General features: G+C 35.9%; 2 protein-coding genes across 9 annotated transcripts; both read left to right on the top strand.

Annotated features, from left to right (window-relative positions):
* Positions 1 to 937: 937 nt before the first annotated feature.
* LOC104230018 (protein SENSITIVITY TO RED LIGHT REDUCED 1-like) lies at positions 938 to 11,811 on the top strand. Of its 6 annotated transcripts, none has more exons than XM_070174686.1 (7): positions 940 to 1,024; positions 1,462 to 1,604; positions 3,671 to 5,287; positions 8,842 to 9,177; positions 9,738 to 10,553; positions 10,649 to 10,712; positions 11,080 to 11,811. In XM_070174686.1, the coding sequence occupies exons 5-7, from the start codon at positions 9,833 to 9,835 to the stop codon at positions 11,474 to 11,476; spliced, it is 1,182 nt and encodes a 393-aa protein (XP_070030787.1). In that variant the 5' UTR covers positions 940 to 1,024; positions 1,462 to 1,604; positions 3,671 to 5,287; positions 8,842 to 9,177; positions 9,738 to 9,832; the 3' UTR covers positions 11,477 to 11,811. The 6 variants fall into 6 exon arrangements, with proteins under 6 accessions (XP_070030783.1, XP_070030787.1, XP_070030784.1 ...); XM_070174685.1 differs by lacking the exons at positions 940 to 1,024; positions 1,462 to 1,604 and adding exons at positions 2,785 to 3,152; positions 3,247 to 3,310; XM_070174682.1 differs by lacking the exon at positions 1,462 to 1,604 and having other exon boundaries at positions 938 to 1,024.
* Positions 11,812 to 16,349: 4,538 nt separating this feature from the next.
* On the top strand, positions 16,350 to 21,042 carry LOC104230036 (uncharacterized). 3 transcript variants are annotated; one of them, XR_011407699.1, is made up of 6 exons: positions 16,350 to 16,426; positions 16,567 to 16,667; positions 17,681 to 18,577; positions 18,674 to 18,734; positions 19,084 to 19,876; positions 20,630 to 21,042. XR_011407699.1 is itself a non-coding variant. In XM_070174681.1 (5 exons), the coding sequence occupies exons 3-5, from the start codon at positions 17,920 to 17,922 to the stop codon at positions 19,610 to 19,612; spliced, it is 1,248 nt and encodes a 415-aa protein (XP_070030782.1). In that variant the 5' UTR covers positions 16,350 to 16,426; positions 16,567 to 16,667; positions 17,681 to 17,919; the 3' UTR covers positions 19,613 to 20,088. The 3 variants fall into 3 exon arrangements, 2 of the variants coding, with proteins under 2 accessions (XP_070030782.1, XP_009781071.2); XM_070174681.1 differs by lacking the exon at positions 20,630 to 21,042 and having other exon boundaries at positions 19,084 to 20,088; XM_009782769.2 differs by lacking the exons at positions 16,350 to 16,426; positions 16,567 to 16,667; positions 20,630 to 21,042 and having other exon boundaries at positions 16,760 to 18,577; positions 19,084 to 20,088.
* Positions 21,043 to 21,592: the final 550 nt, after the last annotated feature.

Genomic DNA, 21,592 nt, shown 5'->3' with positions numbered 1-21,592 from the left:
AAATATTTTGGAATTTTTTTTCCTCATAAAGTCAGAAGGAAAACATTTTTCAAAACTCTTTTTCAACCTTTCCCACCCTATTTCTATCCCCACATTGCACCCACCCACCTCTACCCCTACCCCTACCACCCCCACCCCCACCCCCACACCTACCCAACCCAACCCACACCCTACCCCCAACCCCCACATCCACCCAAAACAAAATATTATTACGAATACTTTCTTTTTATGTTGTAGAGAGAGTACTTTCTTTTTATTTCAACTAAATGAATATTTTCTTTTCATGACGTGAAAAAAGTATTTTCTTTCATTTGAACAAAAAAAAAAAACTTTATTTTCATGAAGTAAAAAAATATTTTCTTTCATCTCGAATAGTAAAGATATTTTCTTTCATTTTAACAAAATGAGTATTTCTTTTCATGACGTGGAAAAAATATTTTCTTTTATTTTATCAAAATGACTAATTTCTTTTAGGAGGGTTAGGAAATTTGCATAAAAAATTATTTTCCTATTCTATAAACAAACATTAGAAAATATTTTTCGGAAAAAGTTTTACTCACCAACCAAACAAGAAAAAATAAGTGATAACCCACTCATTTTTCAAGAAAATATTTTCTATGAAAAATATTTTCCTTCGTACCAAATACACCCTTAAACTTAATATTTCAGTTTCTTTTTAAAATATTTGAAAAATTAAGCTGACTTTTGAGAATTTGAGTATTATATTAAGGACTTATTAAACAAATATTATTTTAATTTAAAAATGTCTTTTGGGCTTATGCCTCACTACAAAAACGCGCCGGGCGTACAAGAGACTTTCGCCCCCTGTCATCCGAAAATACCTTTTAAAACACTGATATTTAGCCAAAAATAATTATATTAATATAAAATATATATATTAATATGTAATATAAATTAATATACATTTGCTTTGAAGAGCTGGACTTGCATTACTTTCGTCCCCTTTTATTTGAGCGCGCTTTCTACAGCTCCTAAGCCATCTCGCCGCCGGCGGAATCGAGGTGTAAGTGTACTGCTTCTTTCTCGTTAGAGCTCTCTATCCCCTCCTCTTCACCTTTACTTCATACTTTTGGTGTTTTTTGATTAAAACAATAATTTGGCGCTGTGGAACGTTTTTTCGTATTTGATTTTGTTTGATATTAAGTTAGTCGAAGGGGACAACTAATGAAATTCCAAAAGCTCTCATTAATTACTTCAAGATAACTCTTCAATTCCAAATACTTGCACTGTATTTTTCTTAGTATTTACATTTCTTGGTTTGGTTGTAAAACTAAATTATACGTATGTGTTTTGTGAGGATTCCATTAAATTGCATTTGTAATTAGTGATTGTTTGAATTCCACTGAAGGATGTTGCATTTCCTTCTCGTGTATGTCCATCGCCCTATATTTTTCTGTGTTCAAAATACTCCTTTCTCATATATAACTTTTGTCTATGTAGAAAACATTAGGTGATTTCTTCTCATCTGCCTAAGCCTTGGGGGGCAAGTTACCTGGTATGTGTACTGGTGGGAGGTATCATGTATCCGGTGAAATAGTTGAGTTGTGCGCAAATTGGCCCAGTCACCGCATCATTAAAAAAAGGTTCCTTTGTTGCCTCTTCATTTCAAGTTCAGAAGATAAACTATTTGTTGTAGTTGAACTGCAACAGCAACAATAACAATAACAAAAGAAACCTAGTATAGTCCCACAAATGGGGTATGGGGAGGATAGTGTATACGCAGACCTTACCACTACCTTGAAGGTAGTGTGCGCAGACCTACCTTGCAGTTCAACTGCAATGCTTGTTAGTTCGTAAAACATATCCGGATGAAATACAGACTATGTTATGCTTTAGATGGAAAGAGGAAATTATGAGAAAATATGATTCATGTTTTTCCTTCGGATTAGATATGTGATTTGGCAAATTGGAGTATCAATTTTTCTGTACTTTTGACTTCTATACTTGCAGATAATGGGAAATGCATTTTTATTGTTGAAAAGCTACTTCAGCCTGCTACTCTTTGCACTTAAAGCTCTACACTTAAAGGTTTATATTATGCACTTAAAGTCCTACACTTAGAGGTTTATATTAGCTCCAGAACACAAGAGAGACTTGCTGCATTATTGGCTGTTCCAAATTGTGTTTAAATTGCTAAAGTCCAGCGTCCTAATACTATTATTAAATAATAATAATAAGGAATATACCAACACAAAATCTTCTAAATCTTGAGATGGAAATTCCTATACATTCTCTTCTATTTGATTACTTGTTCTATTCTAAATCACTAAGAAAAAATAAGAAAAAAGACAAAAAGACCTCCTGATTCTATTTATAGAAAAAAATAGAAATCTTTAAAGAATTTCTAATTAAAGAAGAAATAAGATAAGTAATTAATTTAGAATTCCCCGTCTTTAGAGAAAATCCTGGATGAAAACAAGAGAAACAAGAGAATTTGTATAAGAGTAATATATAGTTAGAAGGTTCTACTAACTAAATAAAATGGAAATAAGTATAATGGAAATAAAATCGGATTCCAGTCGATGAATCTTGCAATGAGATATGCCCTACAATAAACCAATAAACAAAGCAAACTAGACGGTTCGATCAAAATGAATTCTTGTTTTGACTAAATAGTTATGGATGACTTGACAATTCCAATTCGAATCGACCAATCGAATCCGGTATATTTTCCACGTTCATAGGAGTGCGTTTATGTTTCTGCTTTACGAATATGATTTTTTTTGGGCATTTCTAATAATATCTATCCTTGTTCCTATTTTTAAAGGAACAGGGTTTTGAGGTTTTGAACATGGATGAAAATTGTAAGAGGCAAGTTCAGAGACCAACAATGTTCTACATGCCTGTTCCTAGTTATTGTCTTATAGGCTACCTGCTGGGAGTGAACTGGTCTTCGTCTTGTATTAACCAGATTTTTCTTCTGACAAACTCATTTCGTGATGCGTTGACCACTATTTCACCATGTAGTTTGAATAGAGAAACAGTGCAACACCTGGAGAGAATTATCCCCTTCACAACAGAGGTTGACATAAAAACTAGCTATGCAGAGATCTATACTAATGTGTTCTCAAAATTTGCCTGGCATTTCTTTGATGTGGATCCCAACATTGACATGGAAACTTCACTGCCTGGTACTGGATTTCTCTCTATCTTGATTCAAGTTGGAGAATTTATTGGTTGGACTCAGGACATGTACACTGAACAGATTTATCTTTTTTGATTCAGTGACTGAAATTATAGTATATAAAAGAAATGACAAAGAAGACTGTTCTTGGTTGGATATGCAAAGGTACATATATGTGAGACTAGATACTGAACTTTCCCTTTATTGTCGAATACAATTCCCTTATGTAGTTCTGTTGATTCTGGGAAACATTGGTGCTGCCAGTTAGCATATCGTTGAAGTCATCATCCCTTTACTTTCTCTCTGTACGATTGTTTCCTTTCGTTCTCTCGTGATAAGATGTCTATACATGCATTTATTTTCGTGCTAGCTGGAAAACATAGATTCTTTTTGTTGGAATATGCAAAGTACTTCGAAATTATTTTCTTACACGAAACTGTAGAGTTATAAAGGTGAGCTGAAGGAACCACAGGAGGGTAAAGTATATTTCATTCTTATGATTTCACTTCTAATTTCGTCTCGCAGGTCTCTTGAAGAAAATATTTTGGAAGACATGCAAATCGATATAAGCAGTGAGGGATGGGCGCAATTTTTTGGTGAATATCGTGGGCCTCGTCGTTTAAGATGCAACTCCGTTCCTCCCCCTTCAGGTTGGATTAAGCTAAACATCTATGGGATTGGTAAAGCTGGTGATCAGCAAGGACGATATAGTGGCGTCTTCCAAGATGAAACTGGAATCCTTTTAGGCAGCTACAGTTGTACCATTCATGTTGACGACAATGTGATTGCTGGACTGGAGGCCTTGAGGCACGGGTTAATCAGATGCACGGAAGGAAAGCCGAATGCACAAAAGTTGATTGTGGAGTCCGATAATTTTATACTTGTCCAATTTGTTAATCGTCGCCCTGAGCCAAAAGAAATAATCATGTCCAGGTTGAAAGAAATTTTTGGCTTGATGGAGCGTATAACTTGTGTAATTTACCATGTCTATGAAGAAGCCAATGAAGCTGCTAGAGACTTGGCTCTGAGAGATGAACGTCACAATCGTGCATAGATAGCTTTGTTTTTGGCTCAAGGATAGGGTGAGGCTTTCTAGGTTCAACTATCCAGGTTTCAAATGCAATTTGCGTTCTGTGGAAGGTGATGTTGCAGCAGACATGGATCCTGACAGTACGCAGTACACATCACACCGACTTCTCATTACTATTTTTTTTGTTTGTCAAATGATGATGAATGCAACATTGAAAAGCAAAAAAGAAAAAAGAGAAAAACAAATGCATTCCTGAGGACTATATGTTAACTAATTTGTGCAAACTGAAGCAATTTTTGTGATCTATGTTAATGTTCATTGAATGTATTTAGTCGTCCTTGTCTATTTAATTTGATAATATTTACTGTTTGGACTAAAGTTTTCAGCCCAAGAATGAAAAATATGTACCTTGTTTTAATGAGGCAAGAGCAAGATATGAGATATTGTTGAAAAATCAAATAATCTATAGGAGCTAATTAAGGCCAATACTGTTCCTGCAACACCATGGGGAACATGCAGATGCTGTAAATAAAGTTGGGAGATTAAGGATAGAAACCAAACTTTTCAAAAATGGATGATAAGTCAATTGCTCTTCCACTGTTATTAAAGAAGCTGTTGATCTGGTACACACCTGTAGTTAGTTCTACGTTCTTCTTGTTCGTAGTTGTCTTTCAATGTACAAACTCTTACAGTAAGTCAGGAATTAAGATATAAGAAGTGATATGCTTCCCTCAGGTTCCTATTATCCTTCCAAAAGCAGTGCACTCCAGGCCTTTTACTTATGAAATATATCCGCACTGCCCAAGTATTAGCTTTGTATAAAGTGTCGTGCTTCTTGACTGCGGATACAGCTTACCGAATCAGAGAACGTGCACGTTCAATCTGTTGTTAGTAGATTTACTTTGGATCATGCATGCTTGAACTAGCACTTATTTTATATGAATTTGTGGGTGTTCATACCATGCATTTTGTAAGAGTATGGGGCTTTTAGTGATTAGACAAATTTACGTGGTGGCGATATGTGAATTTCTGCCAGAGGCATCAAAGTCTTTTACAATGAAGCAGCTGATGATGAATGTAAGATATTCAAGCGAACTGTGTGACAATGGCAGGTACTTATTCAAGGAATTTGTTAAGAGCAAAATGTGGACTAGACACAATTAAGGTTTTACTCAAGCAGATTATTGCATCAGATTATGCGTGTTATCTTTTACCTTTATATCAACATTTTCTGTCATGTATCTAATCATCTTGGATAAGGACTATTGTAATCAGCTTTTATGCATGTAATGAATTTGCTTATTAGCTGCACAGTTGCTGGAACTTGCAGTATTTCTAGCTATCTTACAGTTGATTTTGCTGCCTGACAATAGTAAAGTTTACTGAGATTTGCTACCTGTGACCATAATCTAACACTGAGATTAAACTTCTTGATCATACTTAAACCTGCTGAAATAAAGTTGAATCATTAATTCGCTTGATTCATTCTAATTTCTTCAATCTTGGGAGGCATGTGCTAAAAGTAACTAGTTGTGTATAGAATAGTGATTACATTGAAGCATATGTATTTTTCATTGTACTCACAAATGAACAACTTTTTTACAAAAATACATAGGAATCTTATTGTTGAGAGAGAATCAGATATAATGAGTCAATCACCACCTTTACATCCAAAATGAATTAATTTACTGGATTTACAGTACAAATTATTTATTGTGATTATAGTTTGACTCCAACAGAGATTGAACAAGAGCTTGCTGAGTAATAGCCTTTTGGCCAAGTTGGCAAAATCCGCTTATTTTGAGAAGTGTTTTTTCCTAAAGTGCTTTTCGAAAAAGTACTTTTGGAGAGAAGCAGTTTGTGTTTGGCTAATCAATCTGAAAAACACTTTTGAGGAATAATTTGTATTTGGCCAAGCTTTCATGAAGAGATTTACTTAATAGTTACTATTATATGAATATATAAATAATCTCAAATGTTTATTATTAAAGATAATAATTAAGTTTTTTCATTTTATTTAAGTAAAACATGAAAATAAAATTAAAAAGTACTTTAATTCTTTCAAGATGATTTAAATATATCAAAAAATCGTTTAACAAATATAAAAGCATTCATCCCAAAAGTTACCATATATTAGAAAGCTATCATAAAAATAAAAAAAAATATTTATACATTAGGAGAGTTAAATAATATAATCTCTAATTCTAAGTATTAGGTTTAAAATAAGTAAGGTTATTTTGATATATACCATATATTGTTAAGGGTATTTTTGGTAAGAATAAAAGTCAAAACTGCTTCTGCTTCTAGGGAGAAACTACTTTTTTCTGCTTCTCTAAAACTGCTTCTGCTTTAACCTAAAGCATCCCCTCCCCCCCACCCCCCCAAAAAAAAAAAAAAAAAAACCTTTTCCAAACACCTCAAGTTGAGAAAAAAGTGCTTTTTTAGAAAAAAAACACCTTTGGGGTGGGGAGAAGCTTGGCCAAACAGGCTATTACTCTATATATTATGTGAATGTAACAATTGTCGATTTCATTGCGTGGTACTTTAGTATTCCCTCTGTTTCAAATTAATGAGGTACTTTCCTTTTTAGTTTGTTCTAAAATAAATGACACATTTCTAAATTTGGAAATAATTCAAATTTAAACTCTTCATTTTACTCATTTTACCCTTAATGAGAAGCTTTTATAACCACATAAATGTCATGGCCCCATAAAGCCGTTACCCCTTAAGCTTTTAAGGCCACAAGTTTCAAAAGTCTTTTTTTTTTCTTAAACTCCGTGCCGAGTCAAACTACCTCATCTAAATTGAAACGGATGGAGTACTATTTACTTTGAAAGTGGTTCTAATAATATCAAGATTATGAACGCCATTTAGCATTAAGATGCCATAGAGTGTAATACCATTTTCCTTGCACTTACTGTGACAAGGGCATGCAACCAGGTGGAGGAATTGATAGACTCATACTGCTTGTTCTAGTCCTGTCCTCATGAATCAGTGGTATTTTTATCAGCCAAATGTGGTAAACATGGGATTGAATAGGAAAAGAGACAGTGGTCTGCTTAGTTTATTAAGAAGGAAGCGGTGCCCGCAAGAAATAGGTTAACTTAGCAGCTTTTCGTCCAAAAGGCTAGGAAAAAATTGTACTCAATAGGAAAGTTATTTGACTATTTTCTTATTTGCTTTGACCATTAAAAACTAAAGCAAAATCAATGAATTAGTTGTTGCTTAAGCGGTCCATTACCCATTTCGTAGTTCAAGAACCCTCTTGGCTCTTACTAAGAATAGTAGATTTGCTTCGTCTGGGAAAATCCGGCTTTACTAAATATTAGAGATGTCACTGGTGGTATCTTCCCATCCAGCAAGCTTTTGTTTGATGTCCTTTTTCCTTTTTATCTTATTTGATTCGATAGGGATGGTGGTAGTATTTTGACTTTGGTGCGTCTCCTAGTTAGCCTCGAGTCTTACCATGCCAATGATGAAATTAGTCGGCTTCATATTACTAGTTTCTTAGGGATAGAGGAGCTTCAGAATGTTGTTGTGACCATCCTCTGGGATATTCACAGAGGATACAAGGATGCTTGTTCTTAGTTGATTGGATGTCCTACTCATCCATACAGTTGGACATTATTAGTATAAGATTATGCTCCCTGTGACAAAATCTATGTACTGTTTCTGTCTAAACACTTTAGGCAATTTTAGCTGGACATCATCCAAAACTTTCAATTGACGTCTTGTTGGTTGCTATTTTTGGTTCAGCTGTGAATTCCAGCTGCTTGGGTGTTGGTTCTTACAACCAGTTTATTCAGTTGATCATGTAGAATTTTAGTTATTTGCTGAAAACTTTTTTCTGCCATGAATTTAATCTTGAATGTATGATCTCTTACATTAATGTCTAAGTTGTTATATCAGCGAAGCTCAATGTGATCCTTGTTTCTTCAAGTTATTGAGCTGTGCGTTAACGTTGAAAGAATCTGAGAATCGGTTTAAATGAGAAAACTGTTAACATTTTGGAAGCCTGATATATATTTCCTCAGATCGTGTATGGTATCAATTTCTCCTTGAAATTTTCTTTTCACTTTTTTTGTTTCTGCAGCATCCTTTTACCTATTGTCTTTTCCTGAACTTGTTTGAAAATGCTTCTAAAGAAAAGATTCAATTGAAATTGTGACTGCTATCGTATTGATCACGCTAACTTGCATCCTTCACTACTTCTCTTGGAATTTATCAAAGAAGAGTGACTTGGAGTATATTTGATTGACTGATAGAGGACAGATATGAAAGCCAAAGAAGTGAAATTGTTTCTGATTGTCATGTATAGATAATCACGCGTAGGAAATCATTCATGTCTGGATAAGCGAGAAACAAGAGAGGAAGTATAGATTACTTATTAAGAAAAAAATGAAGGAAGAAGATGCTGTATTAGTCAATATTAGAACAAGTTCGTTATTAGTTTACTTATGGTTCCTTTTGGATTTGACAAGAAAATACACACAATATAAGAGCTGTCAAGCCTTTATGTAGGAGAAAAGATATATTTGCACAAGTACTTGATTCCCCTATATCCAAATCCCTTTACTGCATTTAATGTATCGATATTTGACACCAAAAACTAGTTCACATTTAATTTCTTTCATTCTATTTGGACGCAAAAATTAATTCTTTGTAGATTACAATCTGGAGTCCATAAGATATTCGTGGGGATGTGTCAAGGAAAGGTTGAAAAGACAATGCAGCCCTGGCATTGTGTGTTAAAGCGTCGTTCCCTATGCTGAAGTACCCAATCTTTTTCTCTGCATTCCTTGTTTATCAGGGTGAAGCAAAGCTTATTTGGTTGAAAGACCAAAATAGCCCTAACGATGTGTGTGAAGGCGGAGAGGCCTATGATGTGCTCATTTTTCTTCCTTTCCAATTAATTTATTGAATAGCTGCGCGAGACATACCCTATTTGCCTTCGTCCTTCCTCTGGCGGTAGATCAGCTTTCTGGTGGTACTTCATGTCAGGGTAAGCAAAATCTTATTTGATTGGTTGTGTCAACTCATTTACCTCTACATCCTTCCACAAGTGACTGATCTTTTGCTTTTGTGAGGGCTTTTCGCTTGTGCCTTCCTATTCTGCAGGCCCATGTGAATTTTGTCGAATAACTTTGAGTTGTTAAGTGTTTCCATGAGTTTTCAATTATCGTTGGCCTTCTTCCCGGCGTATCTAGAAAATGATTCATTGCTACATTTACCTCGGTTATTTACATTTTCCCTTTCGAAAGTTTTCTAAATGTATCTGTTGATTTACTTCCAATGCTAGTTGCGGAAATTTGTGGAAAATTAGCAGTTAATTCCATGTTATGGATGGGGCTCTGGTAATGACATTTGAGTCAAATGCCATATATCTGCTGACTATTTGTGTTTATTTGAAGTATTAGTTGTGTGCATATATGGAAATGAAGTATGTTCTCAATTATTGTGATCTTGTTGAGGGATATTTTGTTATGGAAACTTTCATCGTGGAGATTGCCATTAAATTGCTATTTGAACACCCTTCATGTTGCTAGTCCACACTCTTTGCAGGTTTATATTAAGCCCAGGACACACGAGATAGTTGCTGCAACATTAGCTGTTTCAGATTAGTGTGTAACTGCTAAAGCTGACCCACAGGTGAAAAGATGAATCACGGTGAGAATATGGAGTCCAATATTGATTATCACATACAAGATGAGGCAGAAAGGCTGCTTAAAGAGATTGAACTGATGACGAAGAATGTTGAGAACTCTAAATTATATGCTGAATTGTGCTTCGATCTTGAACAGAATGAAACAATTCAACAACATCTGTTTCGCCATTTAGGCTCCCATTCACGCATTCAGCTGGTAATCTATTCTTTGGGAAGCATGGGATACAGTTTTCATTCACAGTTTCAGCTTGCCATAGTTCTCCTATTAAAACGAAATTTTTCCAATCTGATTGGCAATATAGAAGTATATGATCCTGCAATGTCTCCCACTGATATCATAGTTTTCAAGGAACTCGGTATTGAGGTTCTAACCATTGATGAAAATTGTAAGAGGCAAGTCCAGAAACCAACAATGTTCTACATGCCTTATCCTGATTATAATCTTATTGGCAACCTGCTGGGAGCAAACTGGTCTTCGTCTTGTATCAACCAGATTTTTCTATTGACAAACTCATTTCGCAGTACATTGAACGTTATTCGACAGTGTGATTTTAGTGGAGAAACTGTGCAACGTCTAGAGAGAATTTTCGGTTTCACAACAGAAATTGACATACAAACTAGCTATGACATGATGTATATTAGTTTGTTCTCAGTATTTTCTTGGCATTTCTTTGATGTGGATCCCGACGTTGACATGGAAACTTCACTGCCTGGTACTGGATTTCCTTCTACTTTGATTTAAATTGGATAATCTATTGGTTGGTCTCATGACACGTGCACTGAACAGATTTATCTTTTGTTGGTTCAGTGACTGAAATTACAGAATATAAAAGAGATGTCAAACTGGGACGTTCTTGGTTGGATATGCAAAGGTACTTATATGTGAGATATATACCTTTCTATATTTTATCGAGTACAGTTCTCTTATTATTTCTGTTAATTCTGGGAAACTGTGGTGCTGCTAATTAGCATATCATTGAAGTCATTAGCCCTTTACTTCCTCTATGTGTATGATTGTTTGAATTCTTTCCCCTCATGAATTGTGATAAGATGTGTTTTACACATGAATGATTTAAGTGCTAGATGATGATCTAGAATTTGTTGTTTGGGATGAGCAAAGTACTTTGAAATTATTTGCTTACACGAAACTATAGAGTGATAAAGGTGAGTTGAAGGAACCAAAGGAGGGTAAAGCATACTTCATCCTTAAAGATTTAACTTTTAACTTTCGTCTTGCAGGTGTCTTGAAGAAAATCTTTTGGAATATATGCAAAGTGATATGACTAGTGAGGAATTAGCGCAAATTTTTGGTGAACATCGTGGGCCTCGTCATTTAAGATGCAACTCAGTTCCTCCTCCTCCAGGTTGGATTAACCTAAACATCTATGGAATTGGTAAAAAGGGTGATCAGCCAGGACGATATAGTGGTGCCTTTCAAGATGAAACTGGAATGTGTTTAGGTAGGTATAGTGGTACCATTCATGTTGACGACAATGTGATTGCTGGACTGGAGGCCTTGAGGCACGGGTTAATCAGATGCACGGAAGGAAAGCCGAATGCACAAAAGTTGATTGTGGAGTCCGATAATTTATACTTGTCCAATTTGTTAATCGTCGCCCTGAGCCAAAAGAAATAATCATGTCCAGGTTGAAAGAAATTTTTGGCTTGATGGAGCGGATAACTTGTGTAATTTACCATGTGTATGAAGAAGCCAATGAAGCTGCTAGAGACTTGGCTCTGAGAGATGAACGTGATAATCGTGCATAGATAGCTTTGTTCAAACAGGTTTCAAATTCAATTCGCATTTTATGGAAAAGCGATGTTTTGGTTTGTCAAGGAGAGACTTGAAGAATGGATGTTTAAGTTGTCAGGATAATTTACATTTTAACTTTTGTTTAATTTTGCTTTGGATGTTTAGGATGATATACCCTGCCTGGTCTAACTTTATTTTTAACATAATGGTCTCTGTGTTCCGAGTGTTAGAACTATATATAATTGGAAATTTGGCATGATCCTAAATCTTGGAAAGATCAGAAGAAAGTGAATATTAGCTATATTCTTTTCTTTTGGTGGATTATAATTTATACCATGCCCTAAAATTAGAGAAATTCCTTTAATAGTTTCACTATCCATATTGTAAGTTAGAAAGGGAGCCTAGGAGCAGCTTTAAAGTTGTCTCTGTGTGACTTATAGGTCATGAGTTCGAGCCCTGGAAACAACCACTAATGCTTACATTAGGTTAGGCTGTCTACATCATACCCATTGAGGTGTGGCTCTTCTCCGGACCCTGCGTGATCGAGGGAAGCCTTGAGCGTAGGGCTGCCCTTTTACCATCCATATTGTGATTTAACTTATTGAATATATCGTGTCTAGGTTACTTTATTATTGATTAGTGCTGTGTGATTTTACTTTATCTGACCTAGTGTCTAACAGTTATCACTGTGAACCTTAATTGTTTGTGCAGGAGGGTGAATTGCGCCCTGATTAAAATTTGGTCGACTAAATGGGGATTTTGGTCAGCTAATTGTGAATACTCTGCACAGTAAGTTAACAGGATATTCCACAAACAACATAAAAGTGAAGTGCAGTAAAGTAAATGACACCATTAATTTTGCACTAGTACGCGCACTGCTTACATTCGGTCCCCTTGAAGTGCAAGAGTGTTATCTTTTAGAGCTCTTGAAATTGAATTGTTTAAAACCTTGTGTGGTTTTGTTACACTCATCACTAATGTTTACCGCTGCTGGTTTTCGCTCGATCACCAACAAACAAACCCTTTGATTTTCTAGATCACCCAAGAAACTATGATTCTTTTTGTACACGTAAGACTTGAATGACAGAGAATTACTGGTATTTGAAGAATAAGAGAGGGAAATTGAGAGTGAAGCTGTCTGTCTTCTTTTGAAGAGCTAGTATTTATAGCATGTCTTGTGTTAGGCTTTTGCATAAGTTAGAAGAGTTTGGTGATTATTCCTCTATCTTCCTTCTAGCATTGTATATAAAACAACAACAACAACTATCCAGTAAAATCCTACATAGTGGGATTTGGGAAAGGTAATGTGTACGCAGACCTTACCCCTGCCCCGATAGAGGCAGAGGAGCTGTTTTCGATAGACCCTCGGCTCAGAAAGACGAAGATAAAATAAGAAACAAGAAAAGAGAATTCATTAGTAACTCCAGTAGAAACCGTAATAGTAACAGAAGCATAAAAACCAAAAGATGAATGACATGCCATAACAGTAACCAGAATCTAAGGCCCGGGGCTAAGATAAACAACAAGAATAGTGTGGGTTCAACATAAACTGCAAGTCATCTAAGATCAACCCTAGTCCAACCCCGCCTCACCCCCGGTATGAAGTAAGAAAAGCTTTACTACCCATATTCTACAACCCTAATGCTTGACCTCCAGACTTTCCTATCAAGGGCCATGTCCTCGGAAATCTGCAGTCGTACCATGTTCTGCCTGATCACCTCTCCCCAATACTACTTAGGTCTCCCTCTACCTCTTCTCGTATCCACCACGGCCAACCGCTCACACTTCCTCACTGGTGCATCCCTATCCTACAACCCTAATGCTTGACCTCCAGACTTTCCTATCAAGGGCCATGTCCTCGGAAATCTGCAGTCGTACCATGTTCTGCCTGATCACCTCTCCCCAATACTACTTAGGTCTCCCTCTACCTCTTCTCGTATCCACCACGGCCAACCGCTCACACTTCCTCACCGGTGCATTAAGGCTTCTCCTCTGCACGTGCCCGAACCATTTGAGCCTCGCTTCCCGCATCTTGTCATCCACAGGGGCGACGCCCACCTTCTTCCGAATATCTTCATTCCTGATCTTGTCTATCCTACCATTGTATATCTTCTCCTTAATTAATTCTGAGCGATGCGTGTTGGTTCTTTGATTGAAGGCTACACCTTAAATTTGAAAGTCTGCGATTGCGAACTTCTCTTGAATCTCCAATTTTATTTTGTACCAATAATTAAAATACTTAGGAGGCTAACATTAATGTTCAGCCATCTGAAAAATGTAAAGAACATTAGCTCCATTTTTTTTTTCCTTTTAGACTTATAGAAGCAAAAATAAAAGTTTTTTGGTTTCTCTTGGTGCTGTTGTTTCTTTTCGTTGAAATACTGAATCATTTAACAGCATTATACAATGGAGCAAAAAACTTTGGGTTGCCCCTAGTTCCACATTTGCACGAATACATCTTCAATCAAAGGTTTTGCAATTAGAAATACCATTGTTTCGTACACACGAAAATGTTCCCCTTGGCTTTCAGCCTATCATGACCAATTTGTTCTGACTTCCCTCTCTTCCTTTGTCGCAGCAAAAAACTAAAATGGACTACTTTTTTAAAATATTGGTTCGTTTCAGCTAGTTTCCAAGATACAAATTACAATGCAACACATTCTAGCACTGCTTTCTTTCGTTTTCTTTTGCTCTTTTTGGTGTACTGCACAAAGTGCCATAGTGAAAAATGGACAACCTTCTTAAGAGGCCACAAATAAAGGGTGGCTTGAGTTCAAGGTTGAGGAAGGGGATGCAGAAACTTAAGATAGTTGGATATTCTTGGAGGCTTTAGTCCAAGGTTGCACTATATTGCCGATATAAGGGTGAAAATAACACGGGCTAGCTAGTTTTCGGACTGGTAATTGAAAAATAGCCAGTATTAATAGCCAACATTTTTAAAGTCGTTGAAAAATAGCCATTATTTTACTACAACACGGAAAGTTCCAACATAATATACCAGAGATTGGTGCACTTGTGTATGAACTTCCAGCATATTATGCTGGAACTCCAGTACACGGAAAGTTCCAGCATAATATACTGGAGATTGGAGCACCTGTGTATGAACTTCCAACATATTATGCTGTATCAGTATATTATGATGGAGTTTCAGTTATTATTTATACCGGAACTCCATCATAATATACTAGAGTTCCAACATTATATACTGGAACTCCAGTATATTATGCTGGAAGTTGACATGTAACTAATTCGAACTCCAGTATATTATGCCGGAATATTTTTCGGATTTTGAACAGTGTTTTCGTTCAGATTTATCTACATGAAAAGTGGCTAAATTTCGATTACTTTTGATACTATGACTATTTTTTAATTACCCACTTGTAAATCTGGCTATGTTTGAATTTCACCCGATATAAGGTGTTACTCTTTCTGTCCCATTTGATGTAGCATACTTTTTTTTTCTTTCTAATTTGCCCAAGCAAGAATAGCGCCTTTTCCTATTTGAAAACTATTTAAATTAAGCTCCTAATTTTATCCGTAATTAATTTGTTTGGACCACTTAATATAAAGGCCTATTCATTTATTAGGAAATGGATTTCCGGGGATTTTTATGCAAATAAGCATCCGTATTCTTTGTTTACTTTTTTTAGCCATATACATAAATTATATATTGATTATACACAATTATACACATATAATACCTAAATTAAGAATATATTATACTTCCACCGGCTATTTTTAGTTTAAATAGTCGGGTGGACGGCTATTTGAATTAATTCTTCAAATAGAAAATGAAAAAATATATGAAACTATCGAAAAAGAGATGAAGGAGCGTCAACTAGATCGATAGGCCAAAGTGATCAGCTTATTAGACTAACTAATCAGCGATCCTTTGACCTACCTAACACAAGTATCTCTGAAATTGGAGCAGCAAAGTCATTTTGCTGTCACTGAAAGCTCAATCACATAATCGATATTAAAAAAAACATATCTTTAAACCTATCCTTCAATAAAGGTATTGAAGTCGAGGCCGACCCAAAAAGGATTTTTAATAGATCCACAATTACATTAAATTTTTAATTATTGATACGTAGAAAATTTTGATACGTTAGACATAGTAGCTTATGTATTAATAGTCTTTAATTAATTCTCAAACTTTATTATATATATCCAGCTAAATAACTTCAGATAAACTGGGCCTCAAAAAATAAATTATGATTTATACACCAACTGTATAATACAATAATTTTTTTCACTATTAATACAATTTAACCTATTATTATTCATCACTTATTATTTATTTTAAGTTATTAATTATCCATGTTATTAAATAGAATGGTCTGAAATTACATTTTTAGTGATATGATATGAAATTACATTTTGAGATTACATTGTGGAAGTAATTTTTACACGGACTGTTAACTCTTAGGGGTCGTTTGGTATGATGGATAAGCAAAGATAATCTTGGGATAAAAATTTAGTACCATTTTATTCTTTGTTTGATTATTAATCTTGGGATAAATTATCTCATGATTAAAAATAATACCGGAATAACTTAGATAAATAAGTGATCCAAGATAACACAGTAAAAATAACAACCTAGATTAATACAACATACAGTACCAAATAATCAATAAAAAATAATATCAGGATAACTATTCTCAACATAACTTATTTCAATATAACTAATCCCTTTGTCTTCAAACCAAACGACCCCTTATTTTATTAGTGGACTCGCTTGCATATATTTGGTTCAACTTTAGCGCGCTTTCTCCTCCTCCAACGCCAACACTTTTGCCCTACTCTGCTCTCTTTCTCCGGCGGAATCGACATGTAAGTGCACTTCTTCTTTCTCGCTATAGCTCTCTATTCCCACCATCCCCACTTTTTTCTTCATATATTTGGGGTTTTTTCTTTTATAAAAAAATGGCGTTGCGAGAAGTTATTTGCATTTGATTTTGTCTGATATTAAGGTCGTCGAAGCTGGAAACGACAACAAGTGATTACTTGAAGGTAGCTCTTCAATCGCGAGGGACCATTTGCTGAGGGCTATACACTTCCAGTGACCGTTGCGGTCAGTATCTCCTCTTTTACTCTTAATATTTCTTATTTTTTTTATTTCTTTAATTTTTTGATGGTAAAACTAAATTATAGGTATGTGTTTTGTGAGGATTCGGTTAAATTGCATTCGTAATTAGTGATTGCTTTGAATTTGACTAAAGGATCTCGCATTACCACCGCCCTATAATTTTCTGTGTTCTTTTGGTGCCACTTGTCAATGAAGTGCGAGGAGAACATGAGGTAAAAATACTAGGTGATTTCTTCCTATTTGCTTAAGACTTGGGGGGAAGAGTTACCTGGTACCTGTACTGGTAGGAGGTATCAGGTGGAGTTGAGGTACTCGCAAATGGCCCTGATTCATTAAAAAAAGAAGGCCAATCATTTTAAGTTCAGAAGAGCAACAGTTTTGCTGCAATTTTTTTACCTTTGAATAAAATAAAATTCTAAAAAAATAAGATTGATGTTTTTCCTTGGAGTTAGATTTATGATTTGGCACTTTACAGTATCAATTTTCATTAGTGCAAAGGTTCTTTGTGAATCTGTACTGGTAGTTGAAGTAGGTGACTGCAACTTTAGTTCAGAATAGCTTATATTCGTACTCAATGATTGCAAATCCTGCGTGATTGGTTTTGAATGGGTTAAAGAAAGTAGATGAATGGATTGCCCCTAAACGGAAGAAGTTGAGTTCAGAAGAAGTTGGTTTTTGAACTTAGTGATTACAAATCATACAAGATTGTTCTGAATGGGTTAAAGAAAGAGGGTATGTTCATATTCCTCTTATCTCTTAGTACCCTCTTCTATATCAATTAAACCCATTTATAATAGAGAAGATGTCAACTGAGTGCTTCTTGAAATATCTCGTGGCGTCAAGTAAGCAACATTTGATGTGCAGCAAGTATACTTTTAGCCTGCTAGCAATTCTGTAATTTTGAGTTCGATACTTGCAGATAATGAGAAATGCATTTTGTAGCTGAAAAGCTACTTCAGCATGCTACTGATTTTGTACTTTAAGTACCACACTTGCAGGTTTATATTAACTCCAGAACAAAGTACTACACTTACAGGTTTATATTAACTCCAGAACATAAGAGTGAGTTGCTGCATTATTAGCTGTTTCAAACAGTATTTAAATTGCTAGACCCCAACGTTAATCTGAACCTGGGGCATAAAGATGAATTCCAGTGAGAATATGGAGTCCAATGTTTATTTTCACATAAAAGATGAGGCAGAAATGTTGCTTAAAGAGATTGAACTGATGATGAAGAATGTTGAGAACTCTGAAATGTATGCTGGAATGCGCTTGGAACTCTGAAATGTATGCTGGAATGCGCTTCGATCTCGAACAGAGTAAAACTTTTCAACAACATCTGTTTCGCCTTTTAGTCTCCCATTCACATGTCCAGGTGGTAATCTATGCTTTGGGAAGCATGGAATACAGTTTTCATTCGCAGTTTCAGCTTGCCGTAGTTCTCCTACTAAAACGAGCTCTTCCCAATTGGATTGGCAATATAGAAGTATATGATCCTTTATTGTCTCCAGCTGATATGATAGTTTTGACGAAACTGGGATTTGAGGTTTTGACCATTGATGAAAATTGTAGGAGGCAAGTTCGGAGACCAACAATGTTCTACATGCCTGTTCCTAATTATAATCTTCTTGGCAACCTGCTGGGAGCAAACTGGTCTTTGTCTTGTATCAACCAGATATTTCTACTGACAAACTCATTTCGCCATTCATTGACCAGTATTTCACCATGTAGTTTGTATGGAGAAACAGTGCAACGTCTAGAGAGAATTCTCCCCTTCACAACAGAGATTGACATAAAAACTAGCTACAAGCAGATCTATACTAATGTCTTCTCAAGATTTGCTTGTCATTTCTTTGATGTGGATCCTAACATTGACATGGAAACTTCACTGCCTGGTACTAGTTTTCTTTCTATCTTGATTCAAGTTGGAGAATTTATTGGTTGATCTCATGATACTTGCACTAAACAGATGTTTTTGTTTGTTGATTCAGTGACTAAGATTACAGGATATATAAAGGATGGTGGACAGCGACCTTGGTTGGATTGGCAAAGGTACTTAAATGTGAGACTAGATACTGAACTTTCTATTTATTACTGAATGCAGTTCTTATATGCAGAGCCAGCTAATTCTGTTAATTGTTGATTCCTGGAAACAACGGTGTTTCAACTTAGCATATCATTGAAGTCATTGCCCTTTTACTTTCTCTTGTTCTTTACACATGCGAATGACTTAAGTTCTTGCTGGAGAATCTAGATTTTGTTGGTTGGATTATGCAATGTAATTTGAATTTTTTTGCTTAATTGAAACTATAGAGTGATAAAAGTGAGCTGAAGGAGGAACCAAAGGAGGGTAAAGTGTGCTTCATCCCTAAAGATGTAACTTTCAACTTTTGTATTGCAGGTATTTTGAAGAAGCATTTTTGGAATATATGCGAAGTGATATGACTAGTGAGGAATTTGCGCAAATTCTTGGTGAATATCGTGGGCCTCGTTGTTTAAGATGCAACTCGGTTCCTCCTCCTCTAGGTTGGATTAAGCTAAACATCTATGGGATCGGTACAGAAGGTGATCAGCCAGGACGATATAGTGGCGTCTTTCAAGACGAAACTGGAATGTGTTTAGGTAGGTATAGTGGTGCCATTCATGTTGAAGATAATGTGATTGCTGGACTGGAGGCCTTGAGGCATGGGTTAGTCAGATGTGTGGAAGGAAAGCCGAATGCACATAAGTTGATTGTGGAGTCAGATAATGTTATACTTGTCCAATATGTCAATGGTCACCCTGAGCCAAATGAAATAACCATGAATAGGTTGAAAGAAATTTTTGACATGCTGGAGCGTGTAACTTGTGCAATTTACCATGTGTATGAAGAAGCCAATAAAGCTGCTAGAGACTTGGCTATGAGACATGAATGTCACAATCGTGCATAGATAGCTTTGTTTTCGGCTCAAGGGGTAGGGTGAAGTTTTCCTGGTTCAATTAGGTTTTCACATGTAATTTGCATTTTATGGCAAGTGGTATTGCAGCAGACTGATGCAAACACGGTCCCTGACAGTACACATCACAGAGCAGACACTTCTGTGTATGTCCGACTTCTCATACAGGTTTTTTTTTGTTTGTCAAGTGATGATGGATGCAACATTTGAAAAAGCAAAAAAGAAAGAGAGGAAAACAAATGCATTCCCGAGACAAAGGCAAGCCCTATATGTTATCTAATTTGTGCAAAGCGAAGCAATTTTTTTGATCTGTGTTAATGTTCACTGGAGTGTATTTAGTCATCTTTGTCTATTTAATTTGGTGATATTACACTATTTGAACTAAAGGTTTCAGCCCAAGAATGAAGATTATGTACCTTGTTTCATGAGGCAAGAGCGAGATATGAAATGTTGTTAAAGAATCTAATAAACTATAGGAGCAAATTAAGATCAATATAGTTCCTGCAACAACGTGGGGATCATAAATAAAGTTGGGAGATTAAGGATAGGAACTCTTTAAGAGTACTCATACAAGGAACTTGTTAAGAGTAAAATGTGGACTAAACATAATTAAGGTTTTACTCGACCAGATTATAGGCTCAGATTATGCTTGTTATCATACCTTTATATCGACATTTTCTATCAAGTGTCTAATTATCTTGGATTCAAAGACTACTGTAATTTCTCTGCTTTTGTATGATATACCTTTACGCACGTAATGAATTTGCTTATTAGTTGCACAGTTGCTGTAACTTCCAGTATTTCTACCTATCTTAAAATTGATTTTGCAGTCTGATCCATGATATAGTAAATTTTCCCTGAGATTTTCTACCTGTCACTATATTCTAACAATGAGATTAAACTTCTTAATTGTACTTAAACTTGCTGCAGTAAAGTTGAATCATTAATCTTACAGCCAGTTTGTTCTGTCGCTCATGTAGAATTTTAGCAATTTGCTTAAAGGAATTGCAGGGTAAGGGTGCCATGTGACCAGGAGGTCACGGGTTGCTGCCGTGGAAACAACCTCATGCACAAATCCAAGGTAAGTTTGCGTACAATAGACCCTTGTGGCTCGGCTCTTCCCCGAATCCCGCGCATAGCTGGAGCTTAGCGCACCGGGCTGCCCTTTTTTGCTTAAAAGAATTATTCTGTCATGGATTTGATCTTGAATGTATTCTCTTTACATTAATGGCAATATTGCTATATGGCAAAAGCTCAATATGATCCTTGCTCTTGTCAAGTTATTGAGCTGTACCTTAAAGTAGAAAGAATCTGAGAATGGGTTTAAATGGGGAAACTGTTACTTAAGATCTAGTATGGTATCAGTTTCTCCTTGAAATTTTCTGGTGTTTCACTTTTTTCTTTCTGCAACATCCCTTTTCCTATTGCCTTTTCCTGGACTTGTTTGAAAATGCCTTCCAAAGAGAAGATTTAGTCAGAGTGATTAAATGTTAATTAATGTTGATAAGCTAGCTAATTTCTGATTAACTGTGTAAAAAGTGGCTATTTGCCCATTTCTCCCACCTATATCTGGAATAGAGTTTTAGGCCTATTAATTGGCTAGACTCGGTTTTGACTAGGGAAAGGTAAATGTGGTATTTCCAACTTCTAAAAAATAATCTCTACCCCTTCCAACTATTATCCAAATATAACAATTGCCACTTGCTAAGTTTTACAAGGGAAGTTCAATCATTTATTTTCCCCTTCTTATTTGCCTACAAAGATTGATTGAGTTGGTTGGGTGAGTGGTGGGACGGATTTCCCTTACCAGCACTTCTCCAGTCAGAATTTGTCACACCGGACTTGCCTAGTGCGGTTTATATTTCCTATGCAGTTTGCAAGCTATTGCACAGTGAGCAGTTTATCCAATGCGCACCCGAAGGGTGGCGACTGTGGGTTTCCATGAGAATCCCCCCCCCCCCCCACACACAAAAA

The sequence above is a fragment of the Nicotiana sylvestris genome, chromosome 5 (genome assembly GCF_000393655.2).
Source record: "Nicotiana sylvestris chromosome 5, ASM39365v2, whole genome shotgun sequence".
NCBI classification, from domain to species: domain Eukaryota; kingdom Viridiplantae; phylum Streptophyta; class Magnoliopsida; order Solanales; family Solanaceae; genus Nicotiana; species Nicotiana sylvestris.
Note: the sequence above shows the minus strand (reverse complement) of the source record. Positions and strands in the feature narration are given on the sequence as shown.

Coding starts and splice junctions, on each gene's coding strand:
- LOC104230018 (XM_070174682.1), top strand. CDS start 9,833: ATGAATCACGGTGAGAATATGGAGTCCAATATTGATTATCACATACAA. Junction 10,554..10,648: donor CATGGAAACTTCACTGCCTG/GTACTGGATTTC, acceptor TTGTTGGTTCAG/TGACTGAAATTACAGAATAT. Junction 10,713..11,079: donor TCTTGGTTGGATATGCAAAG/GTACTTATATGT, acceptor TTCGTCTTGCAG/GTGTCTTGAAGAAAATCTTT.
- LOC104230036 (XM_070174681.1), top strand. CDS start 17,920: ATGTTGAGAACTCTGAAATGTATGCTGGAATGCGCTTGGAACTCTGAA. Junction 18,578..18,673: donor CATGGAAACTTCACTGCCTG/GTACTAGTTTTC, acceptor TTGTTGATTCAG/TGACTAAGATTACAGGATAT. Junction 18,735..19,083: donor CCTTGGTTGGATTGGCAAAG/GTACTTAAATGT, acceptor TTTGTATTGCAG/GTATTTTGAAGAAGCATTTT.